Here is a 25,957-nt window from a genome sequence, read left to right on the forward strand (position 1 = left end):
TTTGGGTGCTAATGTCCATGCAATTTCGCTTTGAAACCTAAGGTAATCGAATACATTCGATGACAGCCACCCCCCTTTCCGAGAGTAACTCGAAGGGACGAAACTTTTCAGCTTTGAAATTCAAAGTTAGAAAAGTGAGGAACAGGGTGCATAAAAAAGAAAGAAGATATGAATCTCGATGAAAAAGAGACAAATGCAATAGCAAAACTCAATCCGAAAATATGCCAGGTAATACTACTAGAGGGGGTGATGATAATAATAATGAGAAAGGAAATTGAAAAGATCCGCTAATGTCCACCCAGAAGATAAAAGGAGAAAGATAAAAAGAAGACCCTATCACTAATACATGACAATTTAAACATCTAGTGAGAAATAACTGGGGAAAAAACCATCATCCATCGGAACGCCCGTAACCGTATCGCATCTTCCCGGGATTTCATCAGGTACTGGGACTGGCAGGACAGAAGCAAAGAGTCCGGTTGTCGCTTTTCTGGCTCAATTTGCGACAATTCTCGGTATGGTCTAATCCATTTGCATACGCTTCACCCATGTCGGTAGAGACGGAGCCTGTAAGCAGGCCACCAGAATTATGGACAGTGACACTTTCTGTGCTGACTCGATAGTAACCGTTTTCCTCCCGCGGAGGACCGCCGTGGGGGTTGCCCCCCTGCGGGTGACCAGTCTCAACAAATTCACGACCGTTCCCAACTGCTCGCGCGGGACGAGTTCGCGAAACGAGACCCTCCGCATGGTGCTGTGATGCGGATGAAGTTGAAGTGTTGCTCGAGTGGGTAGAAGAGACTGAATTGCTGCGGGTTATGGATGATGTTATTGATGCGGTTGAAATTAGGGAGCTTGCGGAACTCGAGGGAGTATTCTGAACAATGACGACCGGGCGGGGAGAGGCTTTGGTAGACATGATTTTTCGGTTATTGGTTTCTTTGGGGGGGTGAAAGGTGTTGGTTTGTCTCAATGGCGAAGATAGCGGCTTGTCAGGCGTAGGGAAGAGATAACCAGCTGGCAGGCGTCGCAGGCGTCAGGTTGATTGGGGGTGTTGCAGACCTGATCAATGAATAGGATGAACAAAGCAAGTGGAAAATGGGTTTATATAATGGTCCGAGGACTCGCGTGTGCCGTGGAAAGAAGAAGGAAAAGGAGGGAGGAACGAAAGAGGTGCTCTTTATATCTCTTTATCATACTTCGACCACTCACCCCCTCAAGGGCCGCAGCAAAGCTATCCCTCCCACACCCACCCAACACCCACACGGACCCATGCCCTGAGAGAGAGAGAAAGCAAGAACCAAGTGGAATGGCATGACATCAAAGCTCGCATGCGCACTCAGTCATACCGCAGCGCAAATCACACAAATGAGATAATTAACTTAGGCCCTCAATCATTCCGTCGTGCGATAATCCAGGCAACTAGGTAGGGAGACAAGCACCGAGCCCTAAAATTCGGCAGTGCAGGGCGATAGAAAGCTAGGAACGGAGGGAGGAAGACGGGAGAAATGAAACAGTCGTCGTCAGTAGCTTGCGGTTCCCTCCGATACCGTATCGCTATCTATCTTACGGTACTCTACAGTACGGTATCGACCGTCAGATGGCCCTCCTTTACTTTTCTTTATACTTTCTTTTTACTTTTTGCTCTCACTCTTCCCTCAAGGCTGGCAACCTAGGCCTTAGCCTGGGGGGAGTGCAGTCTCCGAGTACCGGTGCCGCACTGTACTCGTACTGGTGCTGCAGATCCGCCGCGGTGCAATATGTCAGGGCGCGCGAGGTGAACCGCAGCAAACCGGGCACCGCAGGGGAAAGGGGAAGAAAAAGAAAGAAAAGGGGAGAAGCAGAGAGAGGGGGACGCTGCTCTGCCATCACTAGAGCTGAAGAGGTGTGTGGTTTGTGTCTTAGTTGAAGGATGAGGCTGAGTGAGGCTTCCTGGGGAGTTACTTGTATTGTAGTCACTTACGTGCCAGTACTAGTACAGTACCGTGGTTTTTTATTTACAAGACTGTGCCAGTAGCATATAGCACGCCTTCCCCATCACTCTCTCGCCCGCCCAGTAAGCGTTTTATGCTCATCCCTAAATTACCGATGTTTTCGCTTTGTGCAAGACGGGGGGGGGGTGTACCGTATTTCATTGGGGGGAGGGATCATGGGATCCTGGCGGTACAAGTACCAATACTCGAGTACTGTCAATATTCCCGGTGGCGCAGTTTTTCAGCTTGTCCAGACCTTGGGACGGATGACATGTACTCGAGCACGGTACTGTACTAGTACTAGGCTGAAGCCGAAGAGTCTAGAAGCCTGCCACTTTCGTCTACCAATCTCCCCATTCGGGATCCCCCCAATTGCACAGCATTGCACCTCGTACCTTTTTTCTTTTTTTCTCTTTCTCTCCTTTTTTTCTTCCTCCTCACTTGTTGTCTTTGCTGTCATTGCCCGTGATTATGACGGAGGTATTATACCCCTCACGCTGCTCTCTTCCCGGCAGTGCTTGTTTGGCTGGCGGGTTTACCGATGAGATGCGATGAGGCACCCTCCAATCCAATCCATGTCTACGGGTTTTGATCGTGCTTCTCGCAGTAGCACCGCAGCGCAATCTGCCCATTAGCAATCGTCTCTCAAGTCCGCGAGCGCAAGAACAGTCTAAAGCTGCAGGACGCCGGGCGGACAAGTGTATTGTATCATACCTGCTGCCGTTAAGGGTACATACAGTGTACGTCACTTTACAAGTACCAAGTACATTGAGAAGTACTCGAATACGCTTTCCTCGTCTAATTCTTTAGCCGGTTGATTATGTACGATACCTGTTCGAGCATTGCACCTGTACCGTACCCTATGTGTATTAATTAGGCAGGGTGCCGGTACCGAACAAGCTTAAATAAATGCCTGACTGGTATAGTGTGCTCCTACGGTACTCGTACGAGTATGATGCCATACCGTGACTGGGGCACACGACGAAGCGATACCGTAGTAATAATAGCAAGAGAGGAGGATAAGGAGAATGGGTCCCAAAATAGCAGTAGCTAACCCTTACAATCTAATATTAAGGCGCGAGGGAGAAGAAGAAAAAGAAGAAGGGAAAATAAAAATAAAAATAAAAATAAAAAAAATATGCGAGAACGGCCGCGCGAGAAGGGGGGAAAGAAGAATCAAGCTGAACCGGTGTGCCATGTCATGACGAATGCGAGTTAACGTACTGTACCAGTGACTGTCCGCGCTAAACTGAGGAATGGAAGGGTCCCGAAGCAAAAGGAAGTCACAAGAGTGGGAGAGCATAAACCTCGAAACAAAAAAATCGCACAAAACACAAAACACAAACAAGTTAGCTATGTATAGTCAGGCAGATCAGGGAGGGATAATTCTAATTTCTACAAGCGGTGCAAGTGCCGTGGATATTGGTGCTATTATGGCAGGTGCGAAGGGGCGTGTGGGCATGATGTACCGCAGCAGAAGTGCGAGGGTGGAATAAAGGGGTAGAGTACAGAACAGTCCAGCACAGCTCAGTACTCGTACTTGGGTACAGTACCGTACATACAAGTACGAGTACTGTACTATACTGGTACTCTAGCACAAATATTTACCTTCCGGAAAGCAATGATGCCCCTCGCGTGGTAGCCGAGTTTAGTAACAACTCGGGTGTTATGCCATTACCAATGAGCCAAATAATTTGTGGATAGAAGAAATCCTAGTGGAAAGTAAACTTTACGAGTACTATCTACGGTATATTTTACTCCTGTATACTATGACAATCTCATTTGATTTAAGTTTGATGTGTGTGGCCCATAGGGTTGAATGGCCAAGGGATATCATTTAAGTTACTCGTAGTATCATTCATTACTTTCCCGACAGCAACTGCACGGAAGGTGTAGGAAATAAAAAATAAAAAAAATAAAAAAATATATAAAAATAAAAAAAAAAGTAATTTTCGTGTCATGAACGAAACGATTTAACCAATCAACGAAAGAACAAAAAAACTCCGTCTATGCAGAACGCTACGTACTCTATCCATTATCCATTATCCATCATCATCATTATCAACCATACTACGGTACCGGTAGTTGCAATCAGTAAACAGAACCGCTGCTACGCACACAACTGCTTCGTGCACTTTTTTTTTCTTCTTTCTTTCCATCCCCCCTCTTCCTCCCGATCGCACGGACTTCGCACTTGGCTTGGGAATTTTGCCTTGCGTACTAGGCTTGATAAGTAGACGCCAGCAAGCAAGCCGCCCGCACCATATGACCGCAGCAAAATCACTCATTGTCAACCTGTTGTTGCTCCAATTGATTTTTCCCCTCGATGGTAGTCGTCGCCGTCGTCGTCGAGGCCAATGACTCTTTGGTCTCGGTGGGTTGGAGTCGGACTGGGACGGCACCCATGTACTTCCCCACGCGGAATAGGTGCCAGCAACTATTGTTAGGGTTTGCCGCTGTGTTAGCCCTGTTTGCTCCCTGCTGGAAAGAGGAGGATTCTGTGATATATGACAGTTTGGGGGTAGAAGGGGGAAAATAAGGCGACGGAAGTGGGGGCGTTGCAACCAACGATAGGAACAGGCGGATAGAAAGTAGGCGGACAATTTGGGGGGTAGCAAAGAAGGGGGCTTGCCTTGGCGCTTCTAGGACGTATCGTTGCATTGCCTCGCGGAATCGGTGCTTGTATTCCCTAGGACTAGTGACTGTTGGTTTCTTTCCTCCGCCCCCTGCAAATCCCTTTTCCTTGACCCAACTTTCAAGTTTTTTGTCCCAGGTGAAGGTTCGAATACAGTCTTGGAGGGGCATAACGTCAGTACGCAGGTGGGGGGCTGAGGATAAAAAGCAAGAAGAAAAAGGAAAGGAAAGAAAGGATCAAAGGGTGTAAAAGGAGGGTGGGGCCGGCCGAACAAGAAAGAAAGGGTACTTGCCTATTATTCCAACGACCAGCTCCTTCTTCGCCTCGTCGATTCCTATCATCAGAGAATAGTCCATGACATTTTGTCGGGACAGAAATAGCGTATCGTTCCACAAGGATGCCCGAAGAAGCTTTTTCGAGTGCTCTCTCACAAACAGAGGGGACTCGTAAATGAACTCTACCATATTTTCGTCGAGCAATACTTCGTTCTGGTCGCCTGTGGCATGGGTGTATCGATTACGCATGGATCCCTTGAGGTCGAATATTCGGGTAGTCTTGCGATCATAAAACAGGTTCTCCATTACAAGGACATCCCACTTAATATCGGTCCCCGTTGTTGTGTTCTTAATATATATCTGGTAGAATCCAAGCATCTTTGCGATTACGGTTGGGAGCTATGGCTCGGTCAAATCAGCTGTGCCCTACGGCCACAAGCTGTTATGGGGAAGGGGTACGGTGCGACTCACCTCGTGGAAGAAAGCTTGGGACATAAATTGGAAATATGCCGGCGCAAACTTGATGAACGCAGCCGTCTCGATAGGCGATAGAGCCTTTAATACGATCCTCTCATCTTGAGTTTTCAAAAACACCGACTTTGTCTTTCCGCCCTTGGAATCCCACTTGACACACCGCGATAAAGACTCGACGTATCTATCTGCCACGCCGCAATTTTGTCGGAGAGCATCGAATTGCTCTGCGTAAAATATCTTGCAAAACATCTTCGCTGAACCCTCTTGAAATTCTATGATAGGGAGTACAAATTATGTTAGTGCTAAGTTTGGGCGTCAACTCTAAAAAACGGAAAGAATAGGACATACGGTATTTAAGGTGAGTGCCCGTCGCTTTCAGTAACGAGCGTTCGAGCTCAGGATGTTCCTTGCCATCAAAGGAGTGACTGGGAGGTGCTTCCTCAGAGCTCTGAGGCCTTTCAGTGCCCGAGGTATCCGAATTACGAATGGAGTCTAGCTTTATCTCATAGTCTTGACTATTGAGGGCAAAGGCAATCAGGGAACTTGGTTCGTCCTCTCGAACAATGATGTCGGAATCATTGAACACGTGGTCTGTTGGGTGTCTGGGTTCGACTCATGTTAGCGGTATATCTCGCTCGGAGGTGTGCATCGGGACCTACAATGGGTACTCTAGCGATGACCAACCACTCGCAGATCGTTCAGCCCAGAAATTGGAGAGAGTTTTCATCCAAGCCCTCTTCTCCTGCAACGGCGTATCTAGAGGTGGCGGTAATGCGCCGGCAATGGTAGGGGGAGGAGGGACAGTCTCCGGGTCGCTTGTTAGGGATGCCTCACCATCGCTCACATCGGCGTCAGACTGAGCTTGACTTGGCGGTGCAATAGACTCTTCAGACTCCTCGGGGGGCTCATTGGGAGTTAAGGGTATGGTGTCCTCCGGTGAGAGAAGCTCTTCGGGAGATCCCAGAGTGACCGTTGACTCCGTGCTCTCAGTTAAATTGCTGAGATCTCTTCCTGGAGTGGGTGCCCCGACGGGAAGCTCTTCATCAGAGAGTTCCTCAACGGCCTCCCTAACGCTACGATATACCTCAACGACAGGTTTTGAAGTAGCTACTGGGAGGGCTCTGGAGCGCTTGGCTTGCTGTTGTCTTTTCTCTCTCGCTCTCTCCTTTTCAAACTCTCGGCTCATTTGCTCAAAGTGTTTGGCTAGAGTTGAAACATTTGACTCCCTGCGTTTGGGTGGTGGAATGGAGCGCGGTATTTGGGATTTCTCTTGTGTCTTCTTGGCTGTAAGAGACCCCACCCGGGTCTTTTCTGCAACTTTCTTATCAGTCCTGATTTTGTCCTTTCCTCTGATCGAATCGGAAGTCTTCTTGATTGGCATTGAGGTCGTGTACGTTAGGGGCCTTAATATAGTACCAGATGGTCCAGACGTTTCGGGCTTTCGTTGAGGAACAGAATGAGTGCGCCCGAAAGGGGGAGGCACTTTGCGTCGCCCATCGATAGGTCTAGGTATCGAGGAATCTCGTCCTAGGGCCGCCACAATTGATGGACGATGGGCCGGGCCCCTTGTTGGATCTGTTTGAATCTCCTGATTGACTGCCTCGACAATAGATGGGATGCTTTGAGATTTAGGGCGCACCACAGTGGTAGGGCTATTAGGCTCTGAGATCTCAGGTGCCGTTACCTCTGGGAGTGAAGGGGCAACTTGCTCAAGAGGAAGCTCTTGTGTTGGGGTAGCATCATCCAGCGATTCCTGCCGATTCTCTGGGGTGACAGTTGATATGCTCGAAGCATCAACATTGCCTTCACTCTTTTCCAAAGTCGCTCTATTCTCTTTTGATGCATCGCTTTTTGGGCTGCTCTCCGCATCTTCTTCGACAACTGAGGCTAATACGTCGTGCGCTTGCTTAGAGGACATTTCGCCTGGTGTAGGTTCGGCTTCACCAGGGGTTGTGGTACCGTCCACGGCTGCTGGTTTTTCTTCCTTACCCGGTGTAGGCGCTCGCTCAGTATCGGATTGCATTGCTGTGTTCGGATTATCGATGAACAACCTCTTGAGTTGGAGCGCAGCCAACCGTCGAATATCCTTCTCGGAAGGGAAATAGTCGTTATCAAACGCACTAAACCTAGCATCCCATTCCACAACTCTCTCTTGTAGAGCTCTTAGGGCTCGGTTCAAGGGTATAATCTCAAAGTATTTCGACTTGTTGTACTTTTCCTGTAGCTTCTTGATGAGCCAATTGTGCTCCGTATCAGCAGTTGCCTTTAGGGCCTCGATTTCTGCTTTGCATGCGTCTATTTTGTCGGAACTAACCGAGTTAACCTTGATGTCCCGGAGCCGTGACTTGACTGATGAAAAAAAGCGATTCATCTTGTCCTCATATTGAGTGTAACATTCGTTCTTTATTCGCAGGTCGATCTCGGGTTTGTATGCGACTTTTGTCCGCGGCACGACGATTTCCAAAAGCTCTATTGATTCATACTGAAAGAGGACAGTCAAGCCTCGGTATCCAAAACATCGTACGTGGTCGCGATTCAAGTCGTGTACACAACTGCCAGACTTGAGCTTCATCTCGGAGCTCCAGAAGGCGAGTTCGAGATATTTTCCAAAAGAATATTTCCAAGTGCTTTCTGACATGGGGATCGGAGGGCTAGACATGTCGGGGCAGATCTTGCAGTAGCTCCACATTGAGATACTGTCGTGCATCCCTTGGATAGGGCTCGGCATTTTATCGCGTACAAAAACATTCACCCGCGCTTGACCGTGGACGTAAGAGCGATGATGGTCGATCATTTTTTTGTCGCAGGTGTCACTATTGCAGGTTTTGAAGGCAGTATCGCACAAATATTCGACGTACTGCCCGAGCGTGCAATCGGTTTGCTCAAGCGGCCAATCTGGGTCTTGGACGTAAAACTCCAGCCTGCGTATCTCCGGCCCTTCACAGGGAACCATTGTAATCGTACAAACTAGGCTGTAAAGGATGGCAATATTCTGATGAGCATATGGATCGAATAAGTCATCGTACTGGGCAAGGTAGTTCTCCCATTGCTTCTTTTGGGTTTGATAGACATATAGCGCTTTATCGTATTCCGCGTCGTGAATGGCTCGTAGAACTTCTGCCATTTTCTTTGTCATACCATTTTTAATATCTCCATGAACCATCTCGGGCTGGACTAGCTGAAAAACTTCTGGTGGCTTGGCTTTCTCACCCTCAATTTTTTCGGTTGTCTGAGCATGAGCGGCCATATCCATTTCCGCTTCGGTCTCTGTTTCGGGACCTTCTTCCTCTTCTTCCTCAACTGGTTGAGAATCCTTCAATCTGCGAAGGTATACAAGCCTTCTCTCCAATTCCCGCGCCCGCATGAGAAGATATGGTTGTATGTACTTAACGAAGGGAGATGCAGATAGGACCTTTGTCTCATGATTGCGCACCATATCCTCATAATAAGTGGGCATTGGTATATCATCCGGCAGAAGGTCGTCCGGCAATCTGCTCGAAATTCCCTGAGGCAAAGGTGCTGGGGGGTTGATCGGTTGATCGGGCTCGTGCTTCTCTTCCTCTCCATCGGGAGCTATAGATTTTTCGGGATCCGCTGGTCCTGGTTCCGGCGAGACTAGCGGGGAGGGTTCGGGACCATGTGGGGTTGGCCGTGTTGGGACGACTCCAGTAGCGGGTGTTGAAGGAATGTTAGCAAATTCATCTCTCATCAAACAAGTCTCCAACTTCAGATTGTATACTACATAAACCATCAACTCGGTAATTCTCTTGATGGTTGCAAGTGTCACCATATCTCCACCTCTCAGAACAATTGTGCAGCCAAGCTCTTTCGGACATCCGGAGAAATACATAAATGTCTTTTTCCGCCCTGGGATGTCGTCATGCACGAATGTCTTCACATCAAGACTCGCGCAGCGCCCTATTCTGTAAGACGGGAGGGCTAGCTTGTCGACTGATGAGAAAATGTCCGCCTGGGCGCATCTCGCGACTGCCTCGATGACGGATGGCTTTACAAGATGTGCGGTGGCTATGTTTGCTTGCGAAAGGAGTTGTAAGGCAACACCAGAAATGTTTTTCTCAACCAAAAGAAGAGTGGGCCGTAGAGCAATGATTCTGTTGACCATGTTCTGAAGGAAATCCTTTTCCTGTGCAATAACAGGTTCCAAGCTCATAAGCTGCTGTTGATGGCGCTGGTACTCAATGGGGAATGTGATGATAACTATTCGAGGCTGTGGAACACTTCTTGGCATGCTCTTCAATGCTAGATTCTTTGTGAAAACCACACCAGAAACGTAGGTCGTATCTCCGGGTGCACCACCAGGTATCCTCTTAACTTTGACGTAGTGCCTTATATCTATAGAATCACCGACGCGGACGTCGGGATTGAGGTCATCCGTGCTTTTAAGAAGTATCGGCATGAGAGCTCTTTCCCACTTGTCGACTTCCTTGATTTCCGCATCTTTTAACAGCTGCCGTAGGAGAGTTCGTACATGATTCAAGCTCGCTGTGTTGAGCTCAATCAAAGGCATCAGGGGCCCTCTCATGGAAGCGGTCCTGATCGCCCTAGGTGAGGGTATTACGTTACCCCCAGCACCAGAAAACAAGGAGGATTCCCCAACTGTCCCAACTAGCGACCTCATTAAACGATGCCCTTTTCCTGATCGTGTGGGCGGCCGTGGTTGCATACTACTCAGAAAACTAGAATTGCGTTTTCGTGTGGACCGGGCAGGGTGCAGTAGGTTATTTTTCGGCGAACCGGGGTCTCCTGCACCAATACCACCACCCGCTAGAATTGAAGCCATCCCACCAATGCTCCCCGGGTTTCTTGACTTTGATTTGGAGGGGTTTGGCGCATTAGGCCCTGTCGAAGATGTGTTATCATTCTGCGTGGTTGCCGCAAATGCATGAACCGCTGTACCACTCCCGAAGCCCTCAGGATATTTCGGGGCAATGGTGGCAAATATACTCATTTGCTCTGAGTCGCTAATATCCTCGTCACTCATGTATGGGGCAAGATCGGGATCGATGATGTTGTCAGAATGGAAAGCCGGAAGCCTACGGTGCGACCCAAGTTCATCCACGGGGTTGCGGTGGAATGGTGCGCGCTCGTTGAGAACACTTGTGCTTCCAAGCCATCGATGAGAGCGGGAGTGTTGCTTGTGGTGGTGGTGGTGGTGGTGGTGGTGATGAGGGTGTCCGATAGGGTTTTTAAGGGACGCAGCTGTGCCGGCCCGAGGCAAGGACGCCTTCCCAGAGCGCACAGACGAAGGACGAGGGGGGGAGGGCAATTCGGCATTAATCTCAAGAATTTGGGAGTGTCTATTCGGGTTCTTTCCAGCCATCATTCTTGTTGCTGGAATAGCCATCAAGGGCGTTGTGCCAAGCCGCATATCCTTAGGCATACTGAAGGGTGTCATTGGTTCACCTATCGGAGTAGCAGCAGCACTATTAGATGGGGAGTTGCTAGTTGGTGTTCCATTGCGCTGGTTCATAACTTGGTTATGATGAAAGACAGTGGACGAAGAAAATTCATCAGAGTCTGATTCATCCTGATAATCGTTTACGATGGCGAGGCAAGGATTGCAAACACGCATGGATCCCTGATGACCAAACCTTTCGCCAGTGATTAGGGTTGTGCATTTGGAGCAGAATATTTGGCCACATAATCCTATTGCATACATTAATCAATTTCTTAGCCAGCTAATAGTAATTACTCAGGAATGGGGGATGTCATGGTCCAAACGTACGACAGTGATGCTTCCTTCTCCAAGCCGAAAACGTGTTTCCACATAGGAAACACTCCTTGCAAACTTCATCCTTCATCCAAAAGTCTCTTGTAAGATTCCCCATTCTCAATTGCCTTAATGCCTGACTGACAGCCTCTGAATTGCCAGCACCGGTGATGCTGGTATCGCTGTTTATCCCAGCGTCATCGAATCCCTGTCTATATACCGACGAATCCCCACTCTGCTTATGGTTCCCGTCATTGGATGTTGCCGCATGGCTTGATTCGGTGTCTGAGTTCGGCTCTCTAGTTATCTTGAAACCAGGAAGAAGCTGGCTTTGGTCTGTGCTAATTCTCGAGACAGGAGGAAGTGGACGCTTCCTCCTCAAGGCTGGGTCGGATAGCGGTTTTAGGTTTGGAGATGGCAGCGAAAGTTGCCCAGATGGGTTCGAGTTTTGCATTTGCTTTTGTAGTGCAGAGGGGTGGTTCTTCTCGAGTGGTTGTGGCAGACCAAGTGTTGACTTTATGGTAGTGGGGTTGGAAGACCCTGTGCCGGGGGGTGATGGGTGAGGAGCGTGGGAATTCGAAAACACTTGGTCCGAAGCTAGTGATAGACCAAGCCCGTTGACATCCTTTGCTGGAGGAGATAATAAGGCGGAGCCGTTTGATTTCGCCTTCGATGGCGAGTTAGTATCTCTAGAGTTGGGCTTAGAGAGACTGGCAGGCGACTTAGAGGCCGCCTTCCTAGAGCCTCCAAGTTGGGCAACGTCATGCCCACCCGGTAGCCTAGAATTAAGTAGAACGAGGTTATCATCATCGCTGCTATCAGTGATGGCCTCTTCATCTGTCATCACACTTCCAAATTCTTCATCTTCATCCCCCACGAACAGACTGCCGTCGTCTCGGGCGCGGTTATCCACGGTACCGTCATCATCATCGTTATCGTCGTCGTCGCCTCCGGCGGCACTCTGAGTCGACACTGCAGGGCATCCAACTGTTCCTGCTACCACCACGCCTGTTGCCCCTAGGAGCGCATTCACCGTCGAGTTTTGTGGGTCCTTTCCTTTCCCCTTCCCTGCTGGTTTTTTGGGACTATTGGAGATATCTTGGCGATTGACATCCGTGTTTCCGGTGGGTTCTCCTCCCGAAGCATATCCAGAAACATCCCTAAATACAGTGACAGGCGCCAAGGAAGGAACCGTTACCCCATTTGCTAACAGATTAACCTTCCGTAGGGCAGCTGGGGGAGCGAAAAGACCACCAGAGACCATGTCTATGGATGAATTATTACTCGATACTCGTGACCCAGACTTAAGAGACGAGCCGGAGGCATATCTAGATCTCTTGCCTGCGGGTGGGGGTTGGAACTTTGTAGGAGATAAGGGTGGTGTAGAAGCGCCTTTTCCGGGGGGCTCGTCAGAAGCCCCAGATAGAAACGAATCTCTGCTCCCTGCGCTGCCAAGATAGCTCTCACTGCCAACATCTCCACCTCGATCTGAGCCTCCACTGCCGGTATGCACCCCAACTGCATCCCGAACTGCTGCCGCCACACTTTTAACACGAGAGTAAAGCCCTCCGAGGAGTAACTGTTCGGTAGAAGCACTGGGTGGCGATGCGAGGGAAAAAGATGTTAAGCCGGGTGTTTGGCACGAAGAAGCATGGATCTGCTCCAAATCTGCTGGGGGTGAGGAAAAATCGAGTAGTGTTTGGGATAACGATAACGAGCCACGCCGACGGGAACTCCCATTGCCGACGTGTTCCGCGATTGTATTGGAGGAGCGGAATGGTGAGTACGAGCTTCTGGAAGAGTCTGCCATTCTTATTGCGCGTTAAGGTCAATGTAGGTAAACGGAAGAATTGGGTTCCTAGATCAAATTCTAGAAAGTGGGTTAGCAAGCGATGGAAATACTTGGTAGCTATATAGATCTGGGAAGTAGTGGGCAAAATAGGCATCCTAGGCGGTACCGTAGCATCCAATGTTCGATTCCCGGGATATTTGTAACAATCTCACTGAAGGTTCTTGTTGCGAGGGTGCCTTGTGATTGACCACCGCGGGTGACACAGGCATGCAAATTGAAGCATGAGAAAATGGGATAACTTTAGAGGGGTTCTGGGGAATGGTATGTCAGAAGGGGGGCTCTAATACAATAGTATTATGAACAAAAGGGTTTCTTTCTGTTGTGAATTCTAGCTATTGCTCCAAGGGAAAGAGTACGGTAGTAAATGGAGAGCGCTGTCAATAGCGCTTCTTATGAATGACTGACATAAATTTTCTCTCACTTCTCCACTCTGGATTGAGAGGGTGAAGAGCGACTGCCGAGATCACTTGGGGATAAGGATCGCGGGGGGGGGGGGTTGGTCGAGAATGCAGGCTCATGGACCCTAGTGATCTGTGCATGGCAAAAGTGCGGTATCATACGGTTGTTCCTTTGCAAGGGCTAGCGAGTCGGAGTCGTCGCTCATCCTTTGGCAGGCGATGGGTTGGCTTCCCCGCATCAGTTGTGTAGCTCATTCTGAGCAGTCAACTCAGACATGTTCACATGACCCGTAACTTGTGAAGGGATGGTGCACAATCGTCTCAGTTATGGGGAATTGGAACCCATGAAGGTTTGCCTGGCAGGATGGCATCTCAGAAATCCCGCAGGATATCATAATATTATGGCATAAGTTGCCTCCATCGCATCCTGATAATCAATTAGTCTACCAGTGATGCCTATTCAGGTGGAGGTGTTGACCCATGAACACTGTGTGGGTCAAACTGCCTCAGAGAGATACCGTATGCCCTTTATAGCAAATTGAAGCCCGATAGATTTAGCTGCTTGTTGGGGTCGACCATTCATTCATTGGGAATGTTCACGGGCAAAGCTGGCACTGTCCAGGCACTTGAGAACAGTGCGGAACTGCATCCTCGAGTGCTCTGTCTCCTGGTTCCCACAATTAAAGTTGTGTCATAATATTATTACACAATGTCATGTACAGTACTCGTAGATTCTCTGCAGGACGTTTTTCGCAAAGTCTCTGGAATGTAAGTTACGTGTCCGTGTGCTTAGGCTACGGCAGTCACCAAGAAATATATATTGCCGGGAAGCCGTGGATTATACCATAAGTGAGGAGGTTATCCCCCCCCTTGTGTGGAGGTTTTCAAAAACGCCGTGTGCTAAATTATCATGCTAGAGTTATGATACAGTACCGGACGAGTACCATTGAACCATTAAAATTACCGTGCCACCGCCGCTACTGGTACCACTATGGTCCTACTTGCTCGGTACTGGCTGGTGTGGGTAAACACTAAACAAATCATCTAAACCAAAGGCAGTACTCCGGGGGAAGCTTCTCGGATTCTGAGCCATGATATCGTACACACACAAGTACTCGTAACTGGCACCGTAAAAGCACTTGTAAAATTCCCGTGCCTCATCCCTCACGCCTCAAGAGAGCCCTGGGACCCCTAAACGTCTTGGCATTAAGAGATTACTGGTACTGTATGATACCTGTATCATAGAGTTAGTTAGAGCACGCTCGCATGCCAAGCTAAGCAACGCGTCTTCCCCCTCAGGTGCCTCACGACGGAGTTTCCCCCACCATCTCTTCCCCCACCATACAAACTTTTTCTCCAAGTGAGCCAAGGTATGCGATAGCTGCCCTCTCGACAAACCTTGGAAAAATGTCGGATCGTCTACGGGCTCCATGGTTAGCGAAGAGTGTGCTCGGGTCTTTGGGCAGATGGCAGACAAAGGAGCCTATCCAACCACCTCGAGAATACAGCATTTCTCGCGACGGAGACCTCTTATTACAGGGTACAGTGGGGGGTCTTTTACAATTAACTAGAGTAAGCAGCGGAGTTCCACACCCCCGATTGGCCCACTCCCATCATGCTCTACAGGGTACCGGTATCTAAACTGTGCTTAGTTCTTAACCTATGGGGATCCTCTTACTGCGCAATTGTCGGACAAATACAATCATATTAGTTGCGAGTTTACTCCTACTTGTAGGTCACAGTTTGAAGCGGAGCATGAGAAAGATCTCTTAGAGATCAAGGGGGCTTTAATCCGTCTACGGGAGTATGAAATCCGATTTGTTGGCTCGGACGGAGCTCTCTTTGAGAAGGGCATTACCTTTGAGGGACACTTGGCTACTAAAGGGGCTCACGCCAGTGGAACTCGCGAATCGTTTACCGGATCCTCAAGGCACCGCCCTCCGCAAACACCAATACCGGTCTTTGTCGTCCAAAAATTTCAGCTACTTGCATGCGAGGGTGAGAGCATGTGGGGAGATCCAACAAACATAACGACAGATACCGAACTCGATACTTTGTTGGCGCAACTCCCAAGGAGGAATCTTTCGATCGTGAGTGGGAACAGTGGTAGAGATAAGGAATTACACCGGTCAGCCCGGCAAGTTTCGGGTACGGTTAAGGGTGGTAGGGAAGTCGCCGGAGGCCGGGGTGATGGAGATGACGACGATGAAGATGAAGATTCGCAACCATTTGCTACTCAGGCTCCGAATAGGTTTTCTTCAACCTTTGACGATTTTGATTTTGAGACACAGTCCCAATTTCGGGCGGGACCTCCAACCGGTTCACAGCTATCGGGCGATTCTTTACCATCCTCTCTTCGTGTGCCGCCGAAGGACTCCCGCCCTTTAAAACGCAAGGAAGTAAGCTTTGAAATTCGACTTGGAAGGTCTGCCATGCAACCTAAAGTTCAACCTGCGGCAAAGCTACAAAAGAGCCACAATAGCGATGTGTTTAGCCATAATAGTGTGAGTGACTCGCTTGTATTGCATCCGGGTTGGCAAGGTATGACGGAGGTTACAAAGGAAGATTCAACTGTTCCCGAGGACCAGGAAATGGAGCTTGAAAAAGAAACATGTAAGTGCGCTATCACCTATGATCCATTGGGTATAGATCTTTAGTTTGCAATGCATGACCTGCTATTGCATTTGCTGACAATTATCACAGCATGGTATCCCCCTCAGTCTAAGGTCGGAAGCCCTCGTGGCTCCACATACAATATGCCAGAGAACCGATCCATCTCGGAGAAACATCGGCCTCATAGCGTTTTTTCTCAGAAACATACCGCTAGAAAGACATGTGTAACCCAGCAAAGGTCTTCTCCTGATCCGGCTGAATGGGACGATGTAGGGAGTGGTGTTTCCTGGCCTTCAAGCCCAGAATATCAAGATCCTAGATTTAGAGGCCGCGATGTCACTGGGACACCACCCCACAGTAGCACGGAGTCTCCCATACGGAGTCTGGGCCCCTCAACGATTCACGCACCCAAGGGAAGGAGTGACGGTTTTGTTATTAAAATACCGGTAGGATCGGGGGATAGTCCCGCATTGCCAAAGAATGGGAGCTCCCGACAGCTTGTATCAGATAAAAACTCCATTAAGCGTGGAAAGGCTTCTAGTCGTAGCCTTTCTTTAAGCAAGGATGGCTCCCCTAGTGTTAGTCATGGACCGTCAAGGCGCAGAACCCGTGGTGCCAATGGTATCAGTAAGAGGGTATTGCCTGATCCTACAAACTCGGTAATATTTTCGCGGCTATTTGACATTCACATGCTAATCCTTGTTAGGTGTTTAAACGCCCAAGAAGACGGCCCAACCCGAAAAAACTTAGCTATGACTCCGCAGATGATTTTGGGGATTCTGATGGGGATTCTGAAGAGGTTGACCACTCTGACCGGTCTAGTGGATCTCGTGCTCGGGAGTTTAGTGTTGAACCCCCTTTCGCTGTTATAGACCCTTATGGCCGCACACGAGTTGCGAAATACGGCATCTTGGGCGCGCAGCAGGTTGAAATTTGGGATAGAAACAGAAGGTTGGCAAAGCAGCCTGATATCAGCAGTGATCCTGCCGATGAAGACAATAACCTTAGCGACACCTCGTTTCCGGATCCAGATATTTTGGGAGATCTGGGAACTTTCAAGCCTAGCAGTGAAAATGGCGCAGAAGACAGGCTCTCCCAATTCGTGAATAATCACCCCCACGAGGAGGGCTTGCACTCTACCTCCTGCGGTGTGCCCCCATCGCTAGAGTCTAACCCCGTGCAGTCACTTCTCTTATCCGATCGTGACGGTAACAGTGTTGGGGGGAAACCTACCAGCTGCAGCCCTAAAGGGAATGCCGAATCTTTTATGGCTCTATCGGGACCGGAGCACAACAAAGAACCGAGTATGAGCGACGATGAGAGTGGCGCTATAGCTTCGTCTACTACAAAGCAGGAGGGTGGCCGGGAGAGAGCCGTACCGGATCGGGAATTGCCAACTGGCCCTACCAAGTCGTCGTGTGGTGATCAAAATCTGGATAAGGAGGAAGGTCTCTTAAGATTGGGGAAGGGTTCTCCGCGAAATGGCTCCGGGTTGGTTGCTAGCAAGCAGGCGCCTTTGGATCCGAAGTTATGCACTCTACAATCCAAGCCTGACTTGAAGGGGATGTACCATTTGTCCTCTCCCGTGCCTGCCGCCATTGTTCAAGTCAAAGAGACACCGTACCGTGAAGACGGTCAAGCTTTCTTGGCTCGAGAACGTGTAATGTATATGAACGATGACTCTGACCAGGAAGGCATACCTGGCACAGAAGACCCACCTAGTACTGTTCAGGTGCCAGACTCGTCACAGGACCAGCTTTTGCGGGAAAATCAAGAGTATCGGGGAAACCTCGAGGTCCAAGTTCCTGCGTCTTCTGATGAGGTCCGAATGCAGAAAAGAGATACACCCGTAGTTGCTCTAAAGCCTGTGGAGAGGGTTCCATCTAGTAGCGGTCAAATTCGTCGTTCCGGGGAAGCGGAAATTCCCAAAGCATTGGAGAGACATAGGGGGGCACTTACCGACTCGCCAATTAGCAAACAATCAATAAAGCGCACCGCGCCTCCCTTCTCTCCTGCTGCCAAGAAAGATAAAGTGCCCAATACCGTGTTATCGACTTCAGTCCCCCGGGCACTCTCTGAGGAACTAGTAAATCTTGAGTCCTCGACGTCTGTCAGGACCAAAGCAGCTAGCATTATTGACATTTCTTCAGACGAAGAAGTCCCAGCTCCTGCGCCGCCAAAGCCCGTCAACCTACGGGAGTATCTTCGAGCGAACTGCGCCATCAGAGACGAGGTCGCGGTGGATAAAGAACAGCTAAAGCTTGAAATGTATGCTGGTATTCGCTCACGTTCACTTCATATTCCTGGTCAAGAGGGTAAGACAGAAACGGAAAAGCGGTCAGAAGACGAGAGGAGGAAGAAGTATTTTGGGGCCAACCAACCAAGACCTTGGAATGACCCTTGGAAGCCCGTTGGTGAATTAGCCCGTCTCGAGAAAGACCGATTGGGGAAAGAAGCCAAACTTGAGGAAGATTCTCCCTCTAAACCTCCAGCGAAACCGAAGGCGGCTCTTGCTGCTGAAGACTGGTTCCGCGATCCGGATACTCCTGTTAAGGTTTTTTTGAGGAAATTGAGGGAGCTAAAACAAGTCAAGAACGATGCCGCGGGCGTTGGTGCCGAAGAGACTCGCGCCAATGAGTGAGATGGAATCCTCTATCGCCGGTCCCAAGCACCTCACTTCACCCCCTCCGATGGGGGCGCAAAAAATGAGTTTTATTTGCTTTTACTGAATTTTCCTTTATCATCTTTCCAGGTAGTTAGGTATCTAGTCATGGAGGCTTTTCTCCGTTTTTTCTTCGATAAGGTGGAGGTACGAGGGGAAGTGGAGGAAGGTGTTTATTTCGTGGCGTTGGGAGGATCTGTGGTTTTATGATACTTTAGGGTTTCTTTTTTTGTTAGGTTTCACGTTACCCCTCCGTGTTATGCTTCTTATTACAACCTTTCTTGTTCATAGTGGGATGTGCTTCCCCCCCCCTGCTCTTTTCTTACCCTTTTACCACTTGCTGATGTCATTGTGGTCATGTGTATTCTGAATGGGGATATTTACGCACTTTGATATTAGGGATAAAGAGTTTTCTGTGAGATACTTGTGGTAGCTTCTTTACTGATACTCAGATGGGGTTGTGTGTATGATACTTGTGCCATAGCTTCGATTGTATCTTCTATAAATGGGAAGGCCTGCTAGGACTGTGGATTACAGGTAAATGATAAGACTGAGCGCCTTTCGAATTGCTAGTGCTGCACAGTTGTCTTTGATATCACTGCCCATAGTCGTATCACTGCGTGGGGGGGGCAACCTAGTATCATAGCTTCAGTGATCACATTCGAGCATGATGAGTTAAGCTACCAATTAGTCTGGGAATTTGCCTCCCAGGTATCATTACACCTCAATCATTCTTGATAACCGGCTAGGTTCGCAGTTATCCCTATGTCTTAATTTAATACAATAAGCATCATACCTCGGGAATACTAGTGTTCGGGGGAAATGGGCCCTGCTTGGAATGTTAGAGTAGGGTTCAGAAACGTTGTGGTATGATGACAACTTGACCTTTTTTTTCCCCTTGGTTCTCATGGACTTCGGGGGCACCGTACTCGCCGTGCGGTATCATACGTAGTCGAGTGTGTATGACTTTCCGCGTTCACACATTCTCACTCGGAGGCTTGCATGCGGGATGTGTGAAAAGTGTTGGGGAAGGGAAGTATCATAGAAGAAAACTACGATTCCTAACAAAGGTTTAACAACGTCCCTATCGGGGAGCATTGTTGGTATTGAGATCATTTGAGCTTCTCTCGGCCGCCCGGGCGTGGCAAGGTCCATAGACTCGTAACTCCCACGTCAATGAGATATCCACATGGGAGCAGGCATCCCGAGCCTTGCCTTCTCCATCTTCTACCTTTATCTTTCGATCGTTGCAGTACGCACCCCCAAGTCCGAGCCATCTATAATTGTGCTGAGTTTTTTTCTTCGCCTGCGATAGGTGGTCGGCCCCTGCAGAATTGCTTCGATATTCAAGGAGATAGGTAGAAATTTAGATATTCATCTGTCAGCAGGTGGTCTAGTGTGGGCTTGCTGGTCTTGTTGCTGCTGCGTACATTTTGGAAATGGTTTCGGGAATCTTTCTCACAATCTCTCCTTCCAAACGATTGCCCATCGTGTCGGGGTTCGTGTCCTCATCTGACCTGACTCGGGGATGTCTGGTGATACCATCTTTTGTGCGACCGATAAATACGAATCCCGCTGTTCCACTGAGACGCTCTTCGATCTCATGGCGGACATGTGGTATTCCGATCACCGATATCCGGGACGCCGGGGATTTATGATGAATATAGCTCAGGGAGCTAGGAATATTGAGTCGGTATTTGACACCCAGCTATCTGGAGCGTCAATATTACTGTATAGATATGCGCAGCTAGAAAGGGGCATGTAACATCTCCACAGTTTGCGGGGATCGCAAGCCCCGGCCACCAATGACTTTTTTCTGGTATTCGAGGACTCGAGCCATTTCCTCGGGAATATTTTCCAACTTACTAACGACCTGTTTCACCGGGGAGCCTAGCATTCTCATTAGAGACTACCCCCCCCCCGAGCGGCGAAGTCGGGAAGAAATAGGCGCCCGCAATGCCAGTATGCTTCGCTGCCCCCTGACTCGCCCCAGCAAAATAGGGTTGATTAGAGAGTTTGCGCGACGAGACCTGGATAGTAAGAAAATAGGTTATTTTAAGTTGACATAAAAATTCTTTGACACCCAGGTGGCAGGCAAGACCTGAGAGAAGTGTAAAATTTTAGTCTTTAGACCTGGAGGATTTCATCGATACAGAAGGTCGAGTCACCACAAATACAAAAAAGCCCAAGCGAAAAAGCCGCAGAATAGATTCTGCAACTCCTCTTCTTCCAGAAGATCCCTGTCTATTCTCTTAATGCTCCCTATCTCTGAATGTTACCTAGAGTGGCCAAAGTCCACAACTTCCGGAAAGTGCTGGGGTCATTGAGCCCTTTGCTTGCGTGAAAAATGCATGGCAAGCAGGGAGTTGTCACAGATAATCACTCGTCTCTCTCGATCCACAAACGCTGCTCTAGGACAAAGGGAACATGGGCTGGCGCATCGGGAGTTAACGAAACCCTTGATGTGAAGAAGTAAATACAATTCTCTACTGTACCATCGTCTGGTTTGTATTGAACAATCTCGGCACTCTCCCACATGCTATGGTTGGTTAGTCGTATCAGTGAGCTGCCTCACTAGTGTTCAACTCCTGTCACTACACCCGGCGACAGGTATATGGTAATACAATTCAGGCGTTTTGAAGTAAGAGGAGATTCGCCGGTGAAGAGCAAAAATAAAAATCCAAGAGTCGGGGTTGAACTTTAGAGGTCCTCTCGAGGCTTCTAGGGTTGCTCACTTGTGCAAAAGCATAACTGACTCTGGTGAAATTTCGGATTGTGGATAGGGACAGTGCTCTACTGTAGCCTTACTGAAATGAATAGCTGTGTCAGGTAAGATGTTAGAGGCCATGAATCGTATCTGCCAGGTTTGATAGCGAGAACAAAACACTTGAGCAACTTATCCACAGGATGAAAAAATCAACGGTTCAAGTGCACTGAATTCTGGCGGGAGTGCTTGCGCTGTAGAGCGCTATCGTCTAAATTTAACAGTGCCAAGGTCAGTATGATATACCAGTCATTTTGGAAGCCACTAAGTTACGGCAAATAACTTTCAAAATGGCCGAACTGTTGCGATAATATTAGTTCAACGAAAGATCTATTACTCGAGTATATGCGATGAGAAATGGACTATGTTGAACAAAACACCGAGTGCCGCCATCCCCAAAGGTCGCCCAACTTGAACGCCTTTCGGAGTGACGGGGATGTTAGCTCTGTTACAAGGAATCTTGACAGATTCCGGATTCATTTTGGTATAGTCGACAGGCAAATCCCACAAATTAAAATTGTCACCATCACATAGGAAATATGCGAGTAAGGTATGGTTTAGTCTAGAAGGTGCTTGGCTTAGACTATTTACGATAGTATTCTTAAGCAGCATACTCGAGTACTAGTTCGTAGAACAGACATCCCGCGATCGAATATCTAGCTAACCATAACTTTACTACTCGAGTACAGGGCGTTTTAGATTTACAGTATGGCACTATCCATAAAGGGGAAGGAATCTTATTAGTTATGTATCATAATTACAGACGACAGATCCCGACCCTAAAATATCTGGTCAAGAAAAAAGAAAGGGGAAAAAGAAAAAAAAAACCCACACTCCACCAAGACTCACCTACCGGTAACCCATTGCCCGCCTCCACGTCGTTTGCTGTTCCTTCCCAGTTTACGCATCGAATCAATGGCAGCCGCAGCTCGAATTCTGAGAATTGGTACCGTTTACTCCTTGTTTCTTCATGGATGAAATTATTTGATTGTTAATCTTTCCTCCTAGGTCTCATCCCCGGCGATGGAATCGGCAGAGAGGTCATTCCCGTAAGAGCCCCAGCCGCAAATTCGTCCTTTTCCTCCCCTCAACACATGCTGAGGGTTTGCAAAATAGGCCGGCCGTCAAATCCTTGAAGCTCTACCTAGCTCCTTTAACCTCAAATTTTCATTTATAGACTTGGAGGCTGGATTCGAGACTTTTCAGAAGACTGGAAAGGCCTTACCGGATAAGACAGTTGAGGTTTTGAAGAGTGATTGTGATGGTGCGCTTTTTGGTGCCGTTAGGTACCGTGTTCCTGGAAACCCCTGATAAATTGAGTTCCGGCTCATACTCTCTCCAACTACTAGCTCTCCGACTACGAAGGTTGAGGGTTACTCATCGCCAATTGTAGCATTGAGGAAGAAATTGGATTTATACGCCAATGTTCGCCCGGTAAAGTCTGTTAAAGGGGCGGCGATTCCCGTGGACTTGGTTATTGTGAGAGAGAATACTGAAGACCTTGTATGTTACCGCATTCATCCGGCCTTCGAAGTGGGCTACTAACATCTCCAAGTATGTGAAGGAAGAGAAAACCTACACCGCAAAAGATGGCACCAAAGTGGCCGAGGCGATCAAGAGAATCAGCGCCAGAGCTTCGCAGCGTATCGGCAAGATCGCCTTTGAAATCGCTCTTAAGCGTGCCTCTATTCGTGGTCCGAATTCTGCGGTTTCTCCGCTCGTAACTATCACTCACAAATCCAACGTTTTGTCGCAAACCGATGGCCTGTTCCGTGAGACCGTTCGTGCGGTATTCGAGGAAAACCCTTCATACTCTTCAGTTCGTTGCGAGGAACAGATCGTGGACTCCATGATCTACAAGCTTTTCCGCCAACCATCTTACTTTGACGTTGTCGTCGCGCCAAACCTTTATGGTGACATCTTATCCGATGGTGCTGCGGCTTTAGTTGGATCCTTGGGCTTGGTCCCTTCTGCTAATGTCGGTGACGGGTTTGCTATTGGTGAGCCTTGTCACGGCTCTGCCCCGGATATCATGGGTAAGGGTATCGCGAACCCCATTGCCACAATCCGTAGCGTGGGACTGATGTTGGAGTTTATGGGCGAGACCGAGGCTGCTGGGAAGATCTACAAGGCTGTCGACGGTAGTCTTGTAGCAGGAGAGCACTTGAGCCCCGACGTGGGTGGTAGTGCTAAGACTCAGGATGTGGTGGAGGATATCTTGAAGAGGCTGTAAGGTCTTGTTTATCATCCTTGTATACTGTAGGGAGCGGTGATTTACAGAATTCCATGACCTCTGTGATTTAGATACTAGCAATAAGGGGCTCTGTAACGAGATTGTTCAATAGAAGAAAGCTCGTGGTAATTGAAAAACACATCGCGTATGGTTTTATGCCACACGCGAAAACCGCACAATTCCGACCTTGGTATGGTATGGACCAATTCAAGTTGGGGATCATGCACATCAGAAAAAAAAAGTTAGCCCTAACCCTAATTCTGATTACAAAAAGTTTCCCGGGAAACCGGACTGCCTGGATTGCTGTCGCCCCGCAACACGTCTTCCCGAGCCACGCTCACCGGTAGTCCAGCAAATGCTACCACCGGTCGATGAAATTTGAGGACCGCTCCACAGAACCTCATCTCCTTCGGGTGAGACTCTTACCAGTATCTTCCTTTCCGCTTTCTCGAAATAGAAGCCTTAGCTTAACCACTCATTTCACAATGCCTCAACTATCGCGGTATTATTCCGTGATTGTTCCGGTCGCCATTGTCGCTGTCGGTCTTCTCACATACAAAATCTACCGGTCGACCACAACTCCTCATATCAAAAAGTTAAAACGGTCTAATGCTCGGAGAGTCTCCCGCAGAAATGCCCGTCGGTTTGGCCCGGTCAATGGCCTTACTGGCAGCGAGGTTGGTGGAATCGATTCTGAAGGAAATGTTATCTCGGATGAGCGCTTGCGCGAGGTGCTAGATCGGGAGACAATCGACATCCCCGATTCTATAGCGGATACATTGGTTGAGGCTGCTGTGGCTGCTCGGGAGGCTCGAGGGGCTGGCGGAGGTATAGGACAGGATGATCTCAGCGAGTATAGTTACGTCCCGGAGCCCAAGGAGAATCAAAACTTACTAAACTTGCTATATCTTATCGCGGAGGAGCAATCAAAAAGGGATTCATACGTCCACCGAGGAGTCACTTGCAATGCCTGTAATTGCTTACCCATTCGGGGCATCAGGTACCGTTGTGCGAACTGTATCGATTTCGACCTTTGCGAGACTTGCGAGGCTTTAGATTCACATCCGAAAACACATTTGTTCTACAAAGTCAGGATACCAGCTCCATTTCTTGGTAACCCTAGACAAGCACAGACCCCATGGTACCCAGGGAAGACTGGTTTAATGCCGCCAGGGCTCCCGGCCGATGTAATCAGGAAATTTGGGTCTGAGACAGGGTGTAAGATGATCCAATACCTCCCCAAGACATACACTAACTTGGCATTTTGGAATAGTTGAACCACCAGAAGTTGAAGCTCTATATGAGCAATTCAAGTGCCTCGCTGCCTCAGAATACCTTTCGGATCCTCTCAATCTCGGTGGTGCTATTTCTAGGCAAACATTCGATAAGTGCTTTGTCCCAAACACCCACGTGCGCCCTCCACCTCCCAACCTTATTTACGACCGAATGTTTGCCTTCTACGATACCAACAACGACGGGTTGATTGGCTTCGAAGAGTTTGTTCGCGGATTGTCTACTTTAAACCACAAAAACCGTGCCGGTGAGAGGTTACGTCGAATTTTCAATGGATATGACCTAGATGGAGATGGCTATGTGGATCGTAAAGATTTCTTAAGAATGTTCCGTGCTTTCTACGCCCTTTCAAAAGATCTTGTTAAGGACATGGTTGCAAGTATGGAGGACGACCATCTGGAAGCTAATCAAGCATCCAACGTACTAGTTGGCAGTCAACCGATTAGTGCTGCGTTTGCCGGAAATATTCCTCCCGGGACGAGAAGGACCGGAAAGGAGAGTGATGGTTTGGAAGATGATGAAGAAGATATAGACCGAGTCATCCTTCCGAGTGGAGATGATAGAGTTCATGGCGCAGAGCGTTCCGAGTTTCAGACTAGGCGCGAACAGGGTGCGTTCTGTTGAACAGCCTGGCGGCAGATCATCCCTGATACTAAAGGAACACAATGCTAATGGTAATTCTCGCTAAAGATCTACGCGGTGGTTCAGGGGAGTCCACGTCTCTTGTACAGGCCCGCCGTCGTGAAGAGGAACGTCGCCGTGCCTTTTTCCTCGATCTGTCGTCCCCCCCCCCGGGATCTTCAGCCTCCGCAAGTTCTAGTCACCAAATACCAGACCCAGAGAAAGATGTAGGGTCAGAGATTCTTTACCAGATCACACAGCAGGGCTTAAACGAGCTACTTGACCTGCTCTTTGCTGCCAAGGAGGAATTGGCCCTTCAAGCTAGAGAAGAGGAAGACGAAGATACCTTAGCGAAGAAGGAGATCGAAGCGAGAGGCGGTGAAGGAAAATTAAATTTTGAGGAATTCGAAAAAATTATGAAAGCGAAGCCGGG

General features: G+C 48.7%; 4 protein-coding genes; 2 read left to right on the forward strand and 2 right to left on the reverse strand.

Moving 5' to 3' along the window:
- On the reverse strand, positions 1–1,206 carry GSTUM_00011272001 (uncharacterized protein). XM_002841813.2 has 1 exon: positions 1–1,206. The coding sequence occupies exon 1, from the start codon at positions 917–919 to the stop codon at positions 440–442; it is 480 nt and encodes a 159-aa protein (XP_002841859.1). The 5' UTR covers positions 920–1,206; the 3' UTR covers positions 1–439.
- A 2,598-nt stretch (positions 1,207–3,804) lies between these two features.
- On the reverse strand, positions 3,805–12,898 carry GSTUM_00011273001 (uncharacterized protein; the record flags this gene model as incomplete). XM_002841814.2 has 12 exons in its annotated part: positions 3,805–4,765; positions 4,897–5,282; positions 5,355–5,629; positions 5,706–5,959; positions 6,017–6,213; positions 6,328–6,839; positions 7,167–8,586; positions 8,659–8,862; positions 9,022–10,411; positions 10,474–10,512; positions 10,574–11,024; positions 11,104–12,898. The coding sequence occupies 12 exons, from the start codon at positions 12,896–12,898 to the stop codon at positions 4,729–4,731; spliced, it is 6,960 nt and encodes a 2,319-aa protein (XP_002841860.1). The 3' UTR covers positions 3,805–4,728.
- A 9,394-nt stretch (positions 12,899–22,292) lies between these two features.
- GSTUM_00011274001 (uncharacterized protein) lies at positions 22,293–23,610 on the forward strand (the record flags this gene model as incomplete). The annotated part of the gene is made up of 5 exons (XM_002841815.1): positions 22,293–22,323; positions 22,386–22,426; positions 22,494–22,663; positions 22,727–22,880; positions 22,933–23,610. 5 exons carry the CDS (start codon positions 22,293–22,295, stop codon positions 23,608–23,610), a joined length of 1,074 nt encoding a protein of 357 aa, XP_002841861.1.
- Positions 23,611–24,053: 443 nt separating this feature from the next.
- Positions 24,054–25,527, forward strand: GSTUM_00011275001 (uncharacterized protein; the record flags this gene model as incomplete). XM_002841816.2 has 2 exons in its annotated part: positions 24,054–24,828; positions 24,884–25,527. Exons 1-2 carry the CDS (start codon positions 24,096–24,098, stop codon positions 25,525–25,527), a joined length of 1,377 nt encoding a protein of 458 aa, XP_002841862.1. The 5' UTR covers positions 24,054–24,095.
- Positions 25,528–25,957: the final 430 nt, after the last annotated feature.

The sequence above is a fragment of the Tuber melanosporum genome, assembly GCF_000151645.1.
Source record: "Tuber melanosporum whole genome shotgun sequence assembly, scaffold_81, strain Mel28".
NCBI lineage: Eukaryota > Fungi > Ascomycota > Pezizomycetes > Pezizales > Tuberaceae > Tuber > Tuber melanosporum.

Excerpts from the sequence above, each read along its gene's own strand:
- GSTUM_00011272001 (XM_002841813.2), bottom strand. The coding sequence starts at position 919 with ATGTCTACCAAAGCCTCTCCCCGCCCGGTCGTCATTGTTCAGAATACT.